Raw genomic sequence first — 17,864 nt, 5'->3', positions numbered from 1 at the left:
TCAGATTCAGGTACCTTCAGGATGTAGGATCAAAAGTCCAATTACGTCATCAAAGAGATTTATTGAGGAGGCTGCAGGACTCAAAAAACATTCAGGTCAGTCATTCTCATTATCTCGATGATTGCTATAATTATTACTATGCATACAATCATTTTCTTTTTCAAATCTTTCAAGAAAAAGACGAACCTTAAAGGAGTAGAGAATTAAATAAATATAATGTCCACTTTGCTTGGAGTCCTTTTTTGAATCTTGAAAACTTCTGAATTGGAATTTAGAATTATCCTGATGGAGTTGGTGGTAGCAGACCTATTCCTTCTGATACCTTGGCATAATTTTATGCACTTTCAGGTTATTTAAATGAAAATACAGTGTCTTCAAAGCTAGTGAGGAGGGAACCGCCTGCAGAAGCGGCTGCTCCTACTTTGTGTAACATTATCACTTCATATAGAGCGAACATGGCAGAAGTTGACAAAGATCATCATGGTGACTATCCATATGCCCCACCTATAGAAAATCAAGGTCCTTTGTTAAATCTTTTAAACTCTAAATTGCAATTTAGAGTTTATCATGATGGTGGTAGTGGTAGCAGACCTTATCCTTCTAGTACCTCGGCACAATCTGGTGCAGTTGTAGATAAGTTAAATGAAAATACAGTGTCTGCAAAGGTAGTGAGTACGGAATCACCTGCAGGAGCGGTTGACAATGATCATCATGGTGGCCATCCATATGTCCCATCCACAGAAAATCAGGATCAGGTACCTACAGAATGTAGGATCAAAAGTCCAACCATGTCATCGAAGAGAATTATTGAGAAGGCTGCAGGACGCAAAAAACATTCAGGTTAGTCATTTCTCGTTGTTTATTTTTCTCCACCAAATTAAATAATGTCAATCATAGTGATATATGCATGCTCTTGTACATGCCACGCGTTATAGGGTTGAAGGAAACAAAGCCTGCAGGTTAGGAAAGATCGTAAAATCCACAAAGGATCCCGTAATCGAATATAATAATTAGTATTACTGCTATATATAATCAATACCATGCCTACAAGAAGTTTCTTTTTCAAATCCTTTAAGAAAAATACACACCAAAAAGGAAGAGTAGAGAATCATATAATGTCCAACTTCACCTAATAAGCCCTAAACTAATCACACTAAATCTTCTTGGAAGCTTACCTAATATCAGCTCTAACAGCCAAAATCTATCAGTCTAAGATACTTATCATTGTAGTTAATAAAAAGGAGCTTGAGTAAGATGATGTTTGGCTCAACTCAGCTTTACTGCATAACATCCATTGATCATATTGAGATTCAAAACTTGTATTTTTTCACGATGCTGGCCTATTGTAGTATCAGTGGAAATCTATGTTTTCTGATGCAATATATCTTGCCATTTGTGCTAGTAACTACAATTTTTTTGCTAAAGTTTTTGTGTAAAAAGAATATGTACTTCAGTACTTGTGTAGTGATGTAACGTTGAGCAAAAAAAAAAATTTGTGCCCTGTGATAATAAATCAAAAGAATGATAAGAAATAAGATATTGATAGTGTTTATGTCGGTTTAATTAAGTGCGAACGACATCTTAATTTCTAAGTCGTATTTTAGATTATTAATTAAAAATGTGCCCCTACACTTTTTTTATGCCCATATATTAGTAATTTTTTTCTTTTTTTTCCTTTCGTTGCCCCCATTCGCTATCATAAAGAGCTTGGCCTCAGGGCCGGCTCTGCTGCATGTGAGATTGTGACGTTACCTACAACTAGCATATGGTGTATAGCATCAAGCTACGATTTTATGAGTTCCAGTGTACGAGACTTGCTTATATATATTTGTTTGCCATCTTGCAGAAAAACTGCCAAAAAGTAGTCACCGGTCGGCTCAGACATATGATGGGGTTGAAAGATATAATGAAGTCCGGAGAGTTGTGAAAACTAAACCTGTGGATTTATTTAATGACGACAGTCTGGAGGCACCTGTTTGCTCTTTTACGGCCACTGTACAAAGCCATGAGATTTTGGTAAGTTGTTATGTAGTACTTCATTGTTACAAGGTGTAGTCCTATTGAATAGCTTGTTATAACAAGTTTATTTATTGTTTGTGATGTTAAACAAGGTGACTACAGCAATATAGAATCTGTGGACATGTTTAGGAGAAGAGCTTTGCTTTCCCTTAGCTTACATAATCTCATATGTGCCATAGAATCATTCTCGATGTCTTGGATGGCGTGAATTTCTGTTTAGGCTAATGCTTTAATCCACTGCTCCTGTATTCCCTTGATTTAATTTGAATTCTTGTGTTGGTTGCCAGAGATGCATAGGTTTGCTGGGTGCAAAAAATTACTTGTTACTTTCTGTTCGATGCTAGTTGGGTTTTAAGTGCTATGTGTTGGTCATGTACGCATATCCCAGGTGTATGAATGGTCCTAGTTTTTGTTTTCCTTTTTCAAATACCCTTTGTCTAAACTTGAGCAGGAGTTGCCGGAATCAGTCAAACTTTGGGAGAGCGTTCAAAAGAAGGTAGTAAACCTTCAAGGTCCTAATGAAGTAGTTTGGCCAGTCCTCTACTACAACGAGCTTGGCATAAAAGCTTTGACTAGCGGCTGGGAACACTTTTACAGGTCATGCAGACTGCGAAAAGGAGATAGATGTGCCTTTATACTTGAGGACGAAGCTAAGACTATCTTCAGGGTTGATGTTACTCCCAATAGTTTTAATAGTATGTAACCCAGGATTTGTCGTCCATCATCAGTTTGGGTTATATAGTTATCCTTCTGCCGTCTGTTCTATGTCAAATCCTTTTCCTACCATACAGAAGCATTTTGTCTCCTGAAGACTGATTAACATTTCATTAAATATTCCCGCGGATGGTATTAAGATGTTTTTTTGAAGTTGCTTATAAAAATTATTTGGTGTGTAACTTTGTTTAAGCTTGTTAGATGATTTGAACAACTTGTAGCTGCCCTGTGGTTACAAAATTTGAGTTGAAAAGAAATGCAGCATAATGAGAAAGTTACTCAACTTTCAATCAGATTTCTACTCAACAAGGCTAATGCAAAATTATTAAAAGATGAAGAAACTACCATTGATAGTACATTGGGCTTTCTTCCATGTAGGTATCCAAGTCAGCTTCCATCATCTTTTTCAGTAGCAAGCCAGCTCTTTCCCTAGCTCTTGCTGATCCTCTCACCGAAAGATCAGCCAACACCGATGAGAATTCAAGTCGCAAAGCATCTCTCACACACCCTTCACTTTCTTCAAACAATCGGATAAGAACTTCCGCTGCGCCTTCCTTACTCAACATGCACCTCCCTTTTAACACCTCAAGCATTATGTTCACAATCTCATCTGTTTTCCTCAATGCACTCAATCCTTCATTAAACCTAGCCAGCAGAGATAAGATAGCAAGAGACGTTCCGGTTAAATCCTCATTTTCAGCACTCTTCACCAAATTGATCAAAACTGGAACAGCCCCAGCCCGGACAGCAACGCTGCAATTCCCATGGAACTGCACTAGCTCAGCAAGAGAACTGAGTAGGTGATGAGTAGCAAGGCTTCGAGATCCGGATACTGCCTTAACTAAACACTGAATAGTATTAGCTACTCCAAACTTGGCTTTGTTTTTGTCTAACATTGCCAAGCTACATACAAGAGAAGCAGCTATTTTGCTAGACTCAGGGGACACTGGAGACGTAATGAAAGAGTTGAGGCAGTAAATGGTTTGGGTATCAGTGAACGACTGTTTGAGATTCGGGTTTAATGAGAGATTAAAGAGGATAGAGAGTGTTAGAGTTTGGAGAAGCGGTGAGGAGGATTCGAGTAAAGTAAGAAGGGTTGAAAGGGCATCATCTGTTTGTGCAAGTAAATTTCTGTTTTGTGGACTAACTTTGGTTATCGAAACCAGGGTCTTTAGAGCTCTTTGTTTAACTTCATCAGAGTTGGATTTAGCTTCTGTCAAACACTCAAAAATGGAGTCACGTAACTTGGTGGTTGTCATTGCAAAACTACTACTTGGTACCCAAATAGATAAGAGTGTTGAGATAGAATTGGTTTAATTATGTTTTATACAAGGCATCATGTAATTATCAATACTTTCTTAAATACAAGTAGAGAAGACAGTATAGATGATTCCAATGTTAATTGCGTTGGATAATTCTCCCATAAAGCAATATTTTACTCTTTAAACTATTGTCTACGATGTTATCAGAGGACAGTAGCCGGCAAAGTTTAAACGTTGCTGTCTGTCATTAGGTAGACACAACACGATGGCTGAATTCAAAATCTTCTTGTGAGTTCTGACAATTTATTACAAACCTTCTTCCTTGTTTCAGATACAACGGACTCCCATAGACAATCGAGAAACAACACACTTCATAGACCTCACACCGCTGTCCCATTTACTGATCCTCTTTGCTAGAGAGGCCTATTTGATCATCCACTTCAGTAGGAACTTGAGGAGCTAGCCCGAAAATTTACAAGCACATTGATTGAAGGGGCTTAAAGTTGGCAACTCGGTTCAGAAAGTACCTTCAATATGTACTTGCCTGTACCATTTAGGAGTTCTAACTGAGGAGCGTCGAGTATCAAAGGAGGAGTTTTATTATGTTCTTACCTGTAACATTTGAAAACTTCTCAACTGAGAAGCGTCAAGTATCAAAGGAGTCACAAGACAACTCCCACTAAATCCCGCTTTCAATAATTTATGTTTTGCAAGTCAAATCCTCCTTAACCTAAATACAAGGCAAGGTATACCAATGGAACCAGAGAGCCATTGGTAGAACACTAGAACTTGCACACTATTAAAAATTTGACTTTGTGCATGAAGAATTATAATTTATACTCGACATTAATTTCAACACGTAAACTAAATATGTCAGGGACATCTAACGTTGTCTAGAAATTTATGTTGCTAACTACCAAAACACAATAGACAATACTTGATACGCAAAAAAATTATACGAGCCACTTGAAGTCTTTAAAGTCTATCAATATTATAATATTAAAGATCCATCAAGAAAATTATCCAAATCCTGGGAATGCACCAAAAGCATAAAAACACTTTCAACTACAATGGCGATCTGCCGTAAATGATTTAAATCTGAAAGACTTGGTATCACTGACTCTAACATAACATTCATAATATTAAACTGAGAGAACAGCCCACATGTTCACCATTCAACTCACATTGTTCTACACTCAGTTACCTTTCGCCAGAATCGGGAGAGCCATCTCCATAAGAGACCAGACCGTTCTTTGCAGGAGGACTTTCAGAAGATGATATAGATTTCGCTTTGCTAGCCCGTTTAGGTGATTCTGATGGGGAAGAGTGAGATAAGGACCTACTTCGACGTGTAATCCGCCTTTTAGGTGATGCACGGTACCTTGTTGTCTCGATGGGAGATCGGCTGTAACTACGACGTCGGTTGCGGTAGCGGATTGGGCTTCTTGAACGACTCCGACTTCGAGTCCTGCTTCTTCGACTTCTGTATCTGGGGCAAGTGTAATGGAGCACATAGATCACAATCATAACCATAGCATAAAGGACTTAAAAATATTTGGTTGTCAAAAAAACTTAAATATTCAGACCTAACAGTTAATCAAATATTAAAGAGCTTACGTAGAAAATTTTATAAAAATGAATAATTAACATGCTCTGGACGGAAAGATGTTAGGATGATCTTTATCCTCTTTGTTCTTCTGTTAACTCCCTCCCTCTCTTCAACCAAATTTCTATTTTACCAAACAGACATTAAAATATACAAGTGCGCACACAAACTATCATGACATTATACCAAAATGTGTAAAAAAAAGGAAACATATAAACCATAAATAACATTTAATTGGCTTAATGACATTTTCGCCCTTAAAAAATGGACTGTTGGACACAAACTCTTAAACTATCAAAGCTTAATCCCTCAGGTATCACAAATGTATGTGTTCAGCCTAAAGTAGGGGCAGAAAGTGTACATTTCAAATACGCATTTTGAGTAGGGGTAAAAGACTAAAAGTATACAATTCTGAAATCCAAGGGAAAAGGTACCCTTTGACAGTTTAAGGGTCTTTGTTTTCAAGCGTCCATACTTCAGAGGCAAAAATATCATTAAGAGTATTTTAATATTGCAGATGCAGTAAATTCAAAGACTTTACACTTCAGTATTACTTAAGTAGCTATTTAGTATTTAATAGGTGATAAACACAGTTACAGCTATAGAGAGATGCAAAAAAGTAAGCAAACCTCATAGGACTTCTTTCTCTTGGTGGAGTTCTGTGACGCCTGGGGGATCTCCTGTGACTTGGATATCTACGATGTGCAACATAAATAAAAAAATTTAGTCAAGAAAATTTCATTGAATGAGGCATCCTGTGGACCTGTAACAACCATATATAGCTTCTTACCTGTCTCGCTCACTTCTGCCATAAAGATTTGACCTTACAGGCGAACGATCTGGAGAATGGTATCTGCGAGCATTAGAGTATTGTTGACTGAAACCTCTTCCCCGTTTGATCCGCTGCTTAGATAAACCATCTGGCGAGGGACTTCTAGTTATGCTCCTCGCACGATCCATATACGGTGACCTTGCCCTACGACCATAACCAAAGGGACTCCTGGAATAACTGCGACGACTATTTCTTGTATTCTCTCTAATTGGACTTCGACTTGCACTTCTCCTAGAAGGGGCCCTACCTGAGCTCCGGCTGATGCTTCTTCGAGATGATCTAACAGGGCTTCTACTAGTACTTTTTCGAGATTTGATCGGGCTTATGCTTTCTAGTTTTCTAGAAGATCTCCTAGATGAGGTTCTTTGTGGGCTACGACTACGGCTTCGGCTTCTCTTAAGTGGAGATGATGTGGGACTCCTGGAACTGCTTCGCCGAGGTCTGGTGCCTACTGGAATTGGACTGATGCTTCTTCCCTTTTTGGGACTTGCTGGGCTTCTGCTTACACTTCTAGATGAACTACTTTTACTTCTAACAGGACTTCTGCTAGAACTACTGCTTCTACGAGTGACACGCGGAGGGCTTCCACTAACACTTCGACTTCGGCTCATGCTCATGCTCCTATTAGGGGTCATGCTTCTCCTAGGGCTCATGCTGGGGTTCTTTCTCAAGCTTGTTTTTGGACTGAAACTTTTTCTGCTCAATATCCTTGTAGGACTGATGCTTTTACTCCTGCCCATTAATGTAAAATAATTTACAAAATTTGAAAGAGAACTCAAAGCATAGAAACATAATTAAAAGTATTACAGAAGTGTACCTATATTTTCCAGGATGATCATCTACTAACTCGGGATCTCTCTTTGCACTTTTCTCAGATTTAGTTTCCACTTCAATCTTGTTGCTCTGTCTCTGTCCATTTTCCCTTGGGTATTCATCTTCGTCGTGCTCAAGCATGTCCAGCGAATCAACCTTTTTATAATGAAGTGACATGTCTTCCCTGTCTCCAAGCGAAGGCAAATTGACTTCACCTGCATAAAGTAATAACAACATAAATCACCAACTATGGAGACATCTTATATTAGGATCCAAGGGTATCATCATAGTAAATATGGATGACATAACTGACGAAACTGGCAGATGATATAAATGATACTGTATTAGTTAAAAAATTGACATTTAGAAATGGACTCCTGATTAACTACAAATATGTAGAAAAAGGGTAACATGATTATATAATATGGCAAGTTTTTCCGCAACCGACTAGAACATCTAAATTTTGAGCATTCAAATCAATCGTAAATAATGAGGTATAACACGTGGCTACAGCCAACCTGATACACACTAAAGCAATTAAACTTATAGGTGACCCGATTCATCAATTGAAATTAGTTGATTTACTACACACTCTGATGTCGAACAGATATCCAATAAAAAGTTTTCATTATTTCAAATCCTTTGCCAAAATCCAACAAATGAAGGCCCCTCATTTATTTTTAACAACAAAAGTAAGAGCTGTTTAAAACCCAGGTTATATCACAATTATTAAGCAAAACAGGGAAAGTTATAATTTACATTCTATATAAAGATTAAATTTCACACTTCTTTCCCATATACACACACAGAATCTCAGGCAAACAAGTAATAATGGTTTCTCTCGGGAAACCATTCAGCAAAACTATGATACCTGTTACTTGAGCGGGATTTTTATGCTTTCGGTCCTTTTTAGAAAAAGTGTTGGAATCATCATCACTGCTACTTTCAATTCCACTAGAGCCACCCAAAGTCCTGCATAAATGAAATACAAGAAATAAATTATGAATAATGACAATCGTGAATGAAAAAATTAGCAAAGTTTCAACTTTATTATCACCCAGCCTTATTCTACTAAATTAAATTCAACATTTATTATATGCAATATTAAAGAAAAAAGTCGTCAAGTGCATATACAACAAATCACATGCTTTAATACAACCTTTTTGATTTATGCTTTGATCTCCTATACCGCCGTTTGCGTCTTTTATCTCTTCTTCGATCCCTCCTTTTTCCGCGTCTATTTCGATCTCTCTTGGATCTCTTTCTCTTCTTGCGTTTATCATCACTTGATGAGCTACTATCAGATGATGACGATAAATCCGAATCTGACTCACTGTCAGATTCAGATGTTTCGGTCTCAGTATCTGTATCTGAGGAGCTATCAGAATCGGATGTATAGTACCTCCTCCTCCTTCTCTTCCTCCGGTCTTTTGAGGATCTTTTATGCTTCTTTTTATGCCGTAAATCATGGTTGTTAACCTCGGATAAAACTTCCTTTCCATTTCTCAGTTTACTTGCTTTTGTCTTATCTGCAAAGGAAGAAAATAACTTGAGCAACAGTAGGCACAAACCCAAATGGACAAAAAGACACTTGCAAATTAACATTTTGACAAACCTGAACATTGATTCTCATTCGGGAGTTCACCACATTTGGTGATCTTTACTGTTGTAACCGGTTTTCCTTGTTTATCCCCAAAATTTTCAATCTTTTTTAGAACATCATGTCCTTCAACAAGTTTTCCAAACACAACATTTTTTCTGCTTTAGCGAAGGCAAATGTAATTCATGGTCAGTTATATACTATTCTTCAATAAAATGAACACATGTAAAAAGAACTAGGCACGATTAGTAAGTCATGCTAAATTATCAATTACATAAATAACAGCAATACTTCAAGCTTGGGAATGGTTAAAATAGCATCAGTGGATGCAGATTTATAATTGAACATGAAACAAACACTCCAACCTGTCTAGATCATGATTGGCTTCAAAGGTGATGCTAAACAAGGAACCACGTGTATCACGATCCGCAATATTCATTGAAAGAAGACCAGGCTGGTCATGTAATAATTTGGATCTTTCATCTGCAATATTGAACGACAATTAAACAAACACAACAAAAACTATGGATCAGTCCATAAACAATGAGAAAACTCAATTCAATATAAAACAATATTTCAGTTATCGAGTCTTTAATAATATGTGGGGATTAATAGAAACCCTAACAACATGAATGGACCAAGGCCTAAGACAATTGAAGTTCACATATATAAGCTACTCATTTAATAAACTACTAGCCCCGCACATGAAACATATATATAAATCCCTTTACTTCCCATTACACTAAATATATATAAACTAATCAATAACATATACAAATATATTCCTATACGATCATTTATGTTCCCAATAAAAGATTAAATACAACAAAATCCTCAGACACGGAAATACCAACATGAAGATAGAGGATAAAAGATGTGTAGATCAGAAATGCTTAACAAAACTGGACAAAGTCCATATTAAACAAAAGAGCAGTTCAATTCCATGTGGCCATGTATTAGCTGCATAGATAGCATAAACAGAATAATTCACAAAATACCGACATACAAGATGAAATATATCCACCTTACTGGAAAATCAGATAGTAGCATCTCTCAGTATAAAAAAGCTCAATATTTATAAAAGTACTTCCAATCCTTATTTTCCACATTACAATATGAATTATAAGGTAGAAAGACAAACATATCATACAATACTTGACAATAATTAAATACATATTTTTTATTTGGACCAATACCAATCAAGAATCAAAAGTTACACAAATAGGCAAAGTACTCATACGCCCTACCATTTTAAGGGACAGACATACAATTTGTCCAATTTCATTGGGTTGAGGCTTCCATGCAGCAACATTAAGATCACAGTGATCCCCACCTTCACAGGCAACGCAAAAAGGAAACCCAATTGCTCTCAAGACACAAATGATTTGTGGGATAATGCATATATATAGGAAGGCACAAGCATGTCTAAAAAGCTAATTTAATGCTATACGAATTGAATCAAGGAAGAGCATAGATCTCCAACTAAATTGTTCCAGGCGACCATCACAGGATGCTTGAAAATTTTAATTAAAATATATATCTATTAAAAGGGGGAATATATAGAAGCATTTCAACTTATTCATTAACTCTCACGGCTCACCTGGAAACTTCTCCAGATATATACTTTCTCCAAATTTTCCTGTGAAACAATAAATAAGACTTAGTAGACTGTCAAAATAATGTAATTTTCTGTGTTCTAAAAGTAAAGCAGCAACAGGTAACAATATACAGGAGCACCAAAATTGGCTTTTGTAATTAGAAGAATCATAAATCAACCATGAAAAGAAAAAATGATACTATCAACAATGTAAAGTTCTTAAATTGTGACAGCACTTCTAATAAGCTAAAATAAGTCACAACAAATGACTCCAAAATTGGCTTTTGTAATTAGAAGAATCATAAATCAACCATGAAAAGAAAAAATGATACTATCAACAATGTAAAGTTCTTAAATTGTGACAGCACTTCTGATAAGCTAAAATAAGTCACAACAAATGACTCCTGGTTGCACTACTGAGGAACCTAATTGTTATGCATTTAAAATTGTCATAGTCTCTCAACTGTTTCACCATCCTGTTTAGGCAGCGCAACAGTACATATCAGCTCGCGTGCATATATTTTATGTTTAATCTTCACTATTCATGCTTGCTTACATAGTTGTGCTTTACTTTCATCATTACTGTTTTTCATTATGTAACGAAATATAGCTTCGGCAGAGCTATAAGGTCTTTAAATTAGAACATCAGTTCCACAGTTTCTGGTTGCAAGATGTTAGTATGTTACCCAATTTAATGTGCATACTAATTATTCATTTTTGTAGATATTCTATGCCAAGCACGAGAAAAAGTAAGGACTAGAGGGCATGTAGCACTCCATTAGTTGTACACTTACAGATATTACTTTTGCTTTCTCATCAATAATATACACTTAATGCAAAACAATCAAGCCTTACAATCATACCACAATTCAGGACATACAAAGGGTCAAGTGAGTATTATACATTACTTTACATGTTAGAAACAAAAGCTAGATACTAAAGAAACTCTAGTTCACTTCAAATTTGCAAGTCATGGAGTAAATAAATAAGGTAGATATAAATCACAACACGGAGGGCTTACCATCACGCCTCAGCAAATCACCAGCCTGCAAAAGAAGTATCAGCTCTCAATTAAATATACAGAAAACATATGCATGTAAAACAGTAACGACAAATGATTATTCTAATTCAATACGTATGGACAACTTCATAACCACAACCTCGAAACTACATCATAACAAAAGCAGTAGTGATCATCAGCCCTGTATCCTACAGCATAAAAGAGGATAGCTGACGAAAAGACATCAAGGACTCTAAGACATGGCCGACCTGTTAGCTAATCAAGAATGGATAGGTGGCTTTTAGAGTCGCTACAAGGAAGATACAAGTACATACCTGTGCTATATATCCTTTTTTTATGCGATGGAAGAATGTTCCTTTGTAGTGCAACGGCTTCCCTGTTTTGGAGCTAATCCCCTTTTCTCCTGAATAATTAAAAAACATTGAGAATAAGAATGCAAATAAAACTTATTGAACTTAACTAAATAAGAGGGTAAAACTTCTCCCAATTGAATAAAAGAATGCAAGAGGGGCAAGTTTCCTGTAAATATGATCTAGTATGTAAACCATGCTTTGAACACATGTACATAGTTTTAAAATGTGTTCCTTCTCTAGTAAGCTTTTCCTTTAGAAGCAAAGAACTTATTCAGCGAAAATCGGTCATAAAATTAGCTACTGAACAAATTAATTCTTCTGAAAAAATAAACAAATACGAAAACATATCTTCAATCTTAATAATTCTACCTGTACATAGTGCACGGAAATTTTCGGCAGTCTTCGGGACAAGGTCATAGAAAAGCTGCAGCGCAATATAAAAAATAAAGATATGAAACACTTGCGCGCCAATCTAATTAACATACCAAATGAAGATCCAAAAAAAACTACTGTACATCCTAGTAAGCTAAATACCATTTAAATAACAAGTATACCTCGAAAAGCAATCTTTCATTAGGATCTCCATCAATCGATACGTCTAAAAAAACAAACGGATTCCTCTTGCTCATTTTCTTCGCTATCCAGCAAAAATCCAGCTGTAGGCGCCAAAAAAATGATGTAAACATTTCAATCAAACAATCGTCACATCAAACACACACACACATCAGCAAGGCACACCTCAATTGACAAAATCCAAATTTAAACAGCAATATCTAGATACGAATCTTATCCAGTTTTAAACAGATAGACTATCAAAAAACCGAGGAAATCAAGTTAATGTAACAGAATTAAAGCGCGAATAATTAATTACGAAACGCAAGCATAAAATAAATGCATCCTGAGAACAAATTACTTAAAAACAATTCATAATATCCATATCCACATGCATATACACACACATACACATTTCAGTCAAACATATGTCATATTAAGCACTTAAAGAGTTACGTGAATCAAACAGAAACACGGACACATCAGCAAGGCGAACCTCAATCCACAAAATCCAAATTTAAACAGTAATATCTAGATACAAATCTTATCGAGTTTAAAACAGATAAGACTATCAAAATCTAAAGATATCAAGCTAGTGTAACAGAATTAAAGCGCGAATAGGTAATTACGACATGAATGCATAAACTAAACACATCCCGAGAATAAATTAATTACTTACAAATAATACAAAACCCCGTTTCTACACGCATAAACACACACATTTCAGTCAAACATATGTCACATCAAACACGTCAACAGCTAAGTAAATCAAACAGAAACACAAACACACAGACATCACCAAGGCAAACCTCAATCCACAAAATCCAAATTTAAACAGCAATATCTAGATACAAATCTTATCGAGTTTCAAACAGATAACCTATCAAAAACTAAGGATATCAAGCTAATGTAACAGAATTAAAGCTCAAATAAGTAATTACGATACGAAAGCATAAAATAAACGCATCCTGAGAACAAATTACTTACAAACAATACCATAAAACCCTATATACACGCATAAACACACATATATGAGTGTTCAAACAGATAGAATATCAGAAATTGATTATTTATAAAAATTGAGCTAGATAAACCATAATTTAATTGCGAAAAAAAAGAAAATAAAATATATGTTTGTAAAAGTTAGGGTTTATACCTGAAAGATGAATCGCAACTCCACAAGTGAGGACGAAAGGGGGGAGAGATGAGAAAACCTAGTGACTATATATGTGAGCCCAAGATGTTTAATTTACGTTTTTAGCCCTGGGCTGTATTTGAATTACATCGGTGCTCATGGGCGATGCTATAGCCCTAGAAGAACCGAGTTGGGCTTATTGACACGGGCCGGAAGTTGTTTTTTCTTTGATTGGTTTTTGCTCAATATGAACTTCTAAGTGTTGTGATTGTATTTGTGAATTATAGATCAATGATGAATATGTGGTACAGGTTTAATGGAGATTTATTTTATCTTGTCGCTCTTTCCCTTATTTTATATTTCAAATAGTTTTATTATCTTTTATTTAATTCATACATGATCCAGCTCTGATCACCTACGATATGTCTTAATATCAATTTATTTTCATGGTTAATAATTTCTTTTCATTACTCTTTTTCATTAAGTTTTACCCGTAAAACGACTTCTTTTGCATTATATCTCTCAAGTGAAATGTTGATATTTTTATTTTACGATATTTGAAGGTTAATGATCATGTACACCGAAGGAGACGTATAAGAAATTCAATTGTCTACAAATTATATTTAGTTATTCAGCATGTTTTTTATATTTTGATGCATTCAAAATATAGGACTGTTGGGTTTGGGTTTAACTATATTTTTATTCTAAAGAATTGTTGTCGGAGATGATGGTGATTCGTCGAGAAAGGATAAATGTGCATGAAGGAAAAGACAACGAGAGATCGGCAAATATGATGACAATAGGTAAGAATAAAAGATATATACATGTTAATTTAATAAATGTAATTAAGTGGCAAGGTTTACGAAATGATTTATACGCAATTTTAGAATCTCACACGGAATATAAATCTTACATACTTTCCTATATAATTGTTAAATTATTAAATATTAAGTCTTTTTCTTTGCTTTTAAAATTGTGTTAAAACATTGATTGTGCTATGATATTCTTTGGATTATTATCATTTGCTTACTCGAAAAATGTTAAAGTAAAAATGGATCAGTTATTCGATTAAAATTTTAAGTAATTTTTTATATTGTGCTAGATATATGGTCTTATTTAATTTTCTTATATTAAAACATGCATTATCTACAATTCATAGTCTATTATATATATAGTACTACAACATTAACTTCTGTTGAAACGTTTCATTCAGGGGAAATATTTTATTCAATATTAAATTATAAATTTATCCTCGCTTGAAAACCCGTGCGAGGCACAGGTTGTGTTCTAGTATAGCTTCTAAAGTTCCAAGATGTTATAATATGAGCGATGTTTAATGTTGTACTTTAGTTATGTAGTTAACTTGTTACCAATTAAAATCGATTTATTTTTGCAAGAAAAAAAATAGTAAGCTATTTGCAATGTTAACTAAAAGTATTTTTGTGGGATGTTATATAATGGAAATTTGAGTATGTTTTTAATTATATTACATTAAAAGGCATGTTATGTTACTGTCAATCATCTTAATACTAATAATGAAGTTTGCTTATACGTAGTTCTTTGCAAAAGAATGTCATATGCGGGTTGATATGGATCTCTCGGGGCTTTCTAATAAATACACATTTTTTGTAATCCTTCGACTTTAATATGCTTTCAAATATGTGTATAATTTATTAATTTCTATACTATAAAAATAATTGCATTTTTTTAAATTTTACATATATATATATATTGGGCTTTGCGGTTGCGGTAACGAAATTTGTGATTTTTAAAAGTTTAAAACCACATCCAAACCACAGATAAGCGGTTATTAAAAAATTTCATATGCATCAACCCGCGTTTTACGATTATCCACAAAACGCGGTTCGGTCGTGAGCTGTGTGAGCAATTGAGCGGTTCGTCTGTAAATCCTTATCGTGTACATTTTTGAATCATCCAGCTTCAATATCTTTGCAGCCTTTTTGGGTATTTAGTTTTTAGAAAAAAAAAAGACGTGAGCTATTTGCATTCTTAATTGAAACATCTTCTATAACAGGTTATTCACAAAATTGATACGTTCTTAGTTCTATTACATTAAAAGGCATTGTATTTTATATGAAACACTAATATAATGGTAAATTTGTCTAAATTGCATGTTGCAAGCAGATATGTATATCAACAAAGTCCTACAACTAAAATTATGGATAATATCGTGCAATATGAAACCTCAGATTATTATTTATCAGCAGAATCAGAACTGAAAAGGTAGATGTTACCTAATACTTTCATTTATTAAGGTCATGTATTTTACGATATCGATTGAACGTGTGTAGGGCAACAAAGTTGGACAATAAGTTGGCATGAGTGGATGGAGAATAACATGTTAATTTTCTTATTACTTTGTTAAATATGTTTGCCATTATAGCCTCTACTAATATTACCTAAATTTATGGATATTAAAGCATTTAATTTAAGTTGTTTTACCCTTATAACAGAGAATTGAATTATGTGTTCGCCTGCAAAGTCTTTCAAAGAGAATAACATTATATATTTTAGGCAAATCTTGGTCAAAATTTCAAGAAAAAAATGACAAGGTATGATCGGTGAGGACATCACAAAATTACATATTTGACATTGCAAAGATTTTTGTGTCGATTTAAAAGCCCGAAAGTGGGTAAAACAAGTCATTAGCATGTTGTTAATCTCATTTTGATTTGAGTTATGTCCCTTCGTGTTGATACAGACATCAATACATACATATTTACATGCACAAATGATCATCGTAGATTAGATAGATTTGATTTTGGCTCCGCCATTTCCATGATATTACAGTATGACCTTAAACATGTGTTATATGACCATATCCCTATAAATGTTTGCTAGAATAAAATTTCGTACATTAAAGGGAATAGAGAAAGTATAAAAATGACAAAATCTTCGGATAAGTCGCTGCACAATTTTTTTAGTGAAGAAGAATAGTGCATAGTGATTTGTCAGGTGACTGCAAATATAAAGGTTAATACCCGGTAACTATTTGTATTATTTTCTTTTTTAACTATTATATATATGAACAATATTCCTGATAAAATGCATGAGAATAATATTAGGGTTATAACATGAATTAAAACTGGATTTGGATTAGAATAAAAAAATTACTTTGATGACAAATCATCTTACTCAATTTATGCACCAACTAATTAAATTTTAAGTTTACAATGAATAGGGGCTTCCACTGGTTTTACAGACAGAAATCCCCTGTTTTTTTACAATAATTTTTCATCATGGATAAACTACTGAAAATAGTTTACTCTTGAAGAAAATTGGAGCAAATCACAATACATAGATTGAAGATACATTTCGATAATTTGCCATAACGTAAATTAGCGAAACCACAATGTCTTAGATCAATACTTAATTGTTCAAAATAATACATGCTTTGACAACATTGGTCAACAGTACTAGAAAATCTTGCATGAGTTATTATGCTAGTTCTACGTATAATAGGCCAACTAAGGCAAAAATTGACTGAAAAAAAACATGTAAATTTACTAAAATATCCCTAAATTTATTAAAATATAATAACAAAAATGCCACCCATTGTATAATCCGCTCGAGGACTCGAGGAAAAATGGACAGACATCGGGTTGGTTGGTTTAGAAAAAGGAAAAAACTTGCAATCTTTTCGTGAGTAGTCTTTTGTCTATGTCACCCATGTCCCATCGATAATTAACTAGTTTGGAGAATTTTAATTTTATATAACCATTTCTACTCCTTGTCAATCTCATTTTGGATTTAGAGGAGGAGAAAAATACATGTAATTAGGTAGTGTCTTTGAATTTGAAGGAGAAAAATATATGTAATTAGGTAGTGTCAAAAATGACTACTAATTAATGTTCCTATGCCACTCTCCACATGTCCAATAAGGTGAAAGTAAACAACTCGGCACAGTAAAGATGCCCCAATCAATACATCAGTTATAAACACAGTTGATCAAATATATGGCGCTGGTCCAGCTTCTGCTTACCTTGATCCCTAACCATTCAATTGTTCATAACTATTTTTAACTACCATCGAAAGTTGAATGGTAATGGTACCTAACCTTTGTCCTCTATCATTCAATTTTTCATAACTATTCTTAACTACCATTGAAAGTTGAAAAGTAATGATACCTACGCAAAGCTGCTCCAATCAATACAAACACATTTGATCAAATATTTTTGGTGGTCCGACAACATCAAATTTTGGTGAAACATTTTATTCGGGGAAACATAATACAAACACAGTTGATCAAATATTTTTGGTGGTCCTACAACATCAACTTTTGGTGAAGCATTTTATTCAGGGGATATTTTATTCGGGGAAATATTTTATTCAGCAAGAA

General features: G+C 34.6%; 2 protein-coding genes across 4 annotated transcripts; both read right to left on the bottom strand.

Moving 5' to 3' along the window:
- Positions 1-3,074: 3,074 nt before the first annotated feature.
- LOC141665171 (U-box domain-containing protein 8-like) lies at positions 3,075-3,992 on the bottom strand. Its single transcript, XM_074471151.1, has one exon. It carries the CDS (start codon positions 3,990-3,992, stop codon positions 3,075-3,077), a length of 918 nt encoding a protein of 305 aa, XP_074327252.1.
- A 969-nt stretch (positions 3,993-4,961) lies between these two features.
- LOC141663981 (uncharacterized) lies at positions 4,962-13,660 on the bottom strand. Of its 3 annotated transcripts, XM_074469833.1 has the most exons (14): positions 13,526-13,660; positions 12,372-12,473; positions 12,187-12,241; positions 11,779-11,867; positions 11,465-11,489; positions 10,447-10,485; positions 9,212-9,329; positions 8,862-9,004; positions 8,406-8,775; positions 8,118-8,218; positions 7,251-7,461; positions 6,392-7,165; positions 6,231-6,296; positions 4,962-5,484 (listed from the first exon to the last, which is right to left on the bottom strand). In XM_074469833.1, exons 2-14 carry the CDS (start codon positions 12,444-12,446, stop codon positions 5,196-5,198), a joined length of 2,355 nt encoding a protein of 784 aa, XP_074325934.1. In that variant the 5' UTR covers positions 12,447-12,473; positions 13,526-13,660; the 3' UTR covers positions 4,962-5,195. The 3 variants fall into 3 exon arrangements, with proteins under 3 accessions (XP_074325934.1, XP_074325935.1, XP_074325936.1); XM_074469834.1 differs by lacking the exons at positions 10,447-10,485; positions 11,465-11,489; positions 11,779-11,867; ... (1 more) ...; positions 12,372-12,473; positions 13,526-13,660 and adding an exon at positions 10,094-10,185; XM_074469835.1 differs by lacking the exons at positions 10,447-10,485; positions 11,465-11,489; positions 11,779-11,867; ... (1 more) ...; positions 12,372-12,473; positions 13,526-13,660 and adding an exon at positions 10,115-10,159.
- Between the last annotated feature and the right edge of the window lie 4,204 nt (positions 13,661-17,864).

The sequence above is a fragment of the Apium graveolens genome, chromosome 6 (genome assembly GCF_009905375.1).
Source record: "Apium graveolens cultivar Ventura chromosome 6, ASM990537v1, whole genome shotgun sequence".
Classification (NCBI taxonomy): Eukaryota; Viridiplantae; Streptophyta; class Magnoliopsida; order Apiales; family Apiaceae; genus Apium; species Apium graveolens.
The sequence above is the reverse complement of the archived record's forward strand: the minus strand, read 5'-3'. Positions and strand labels throughout refer to the sequence as shown.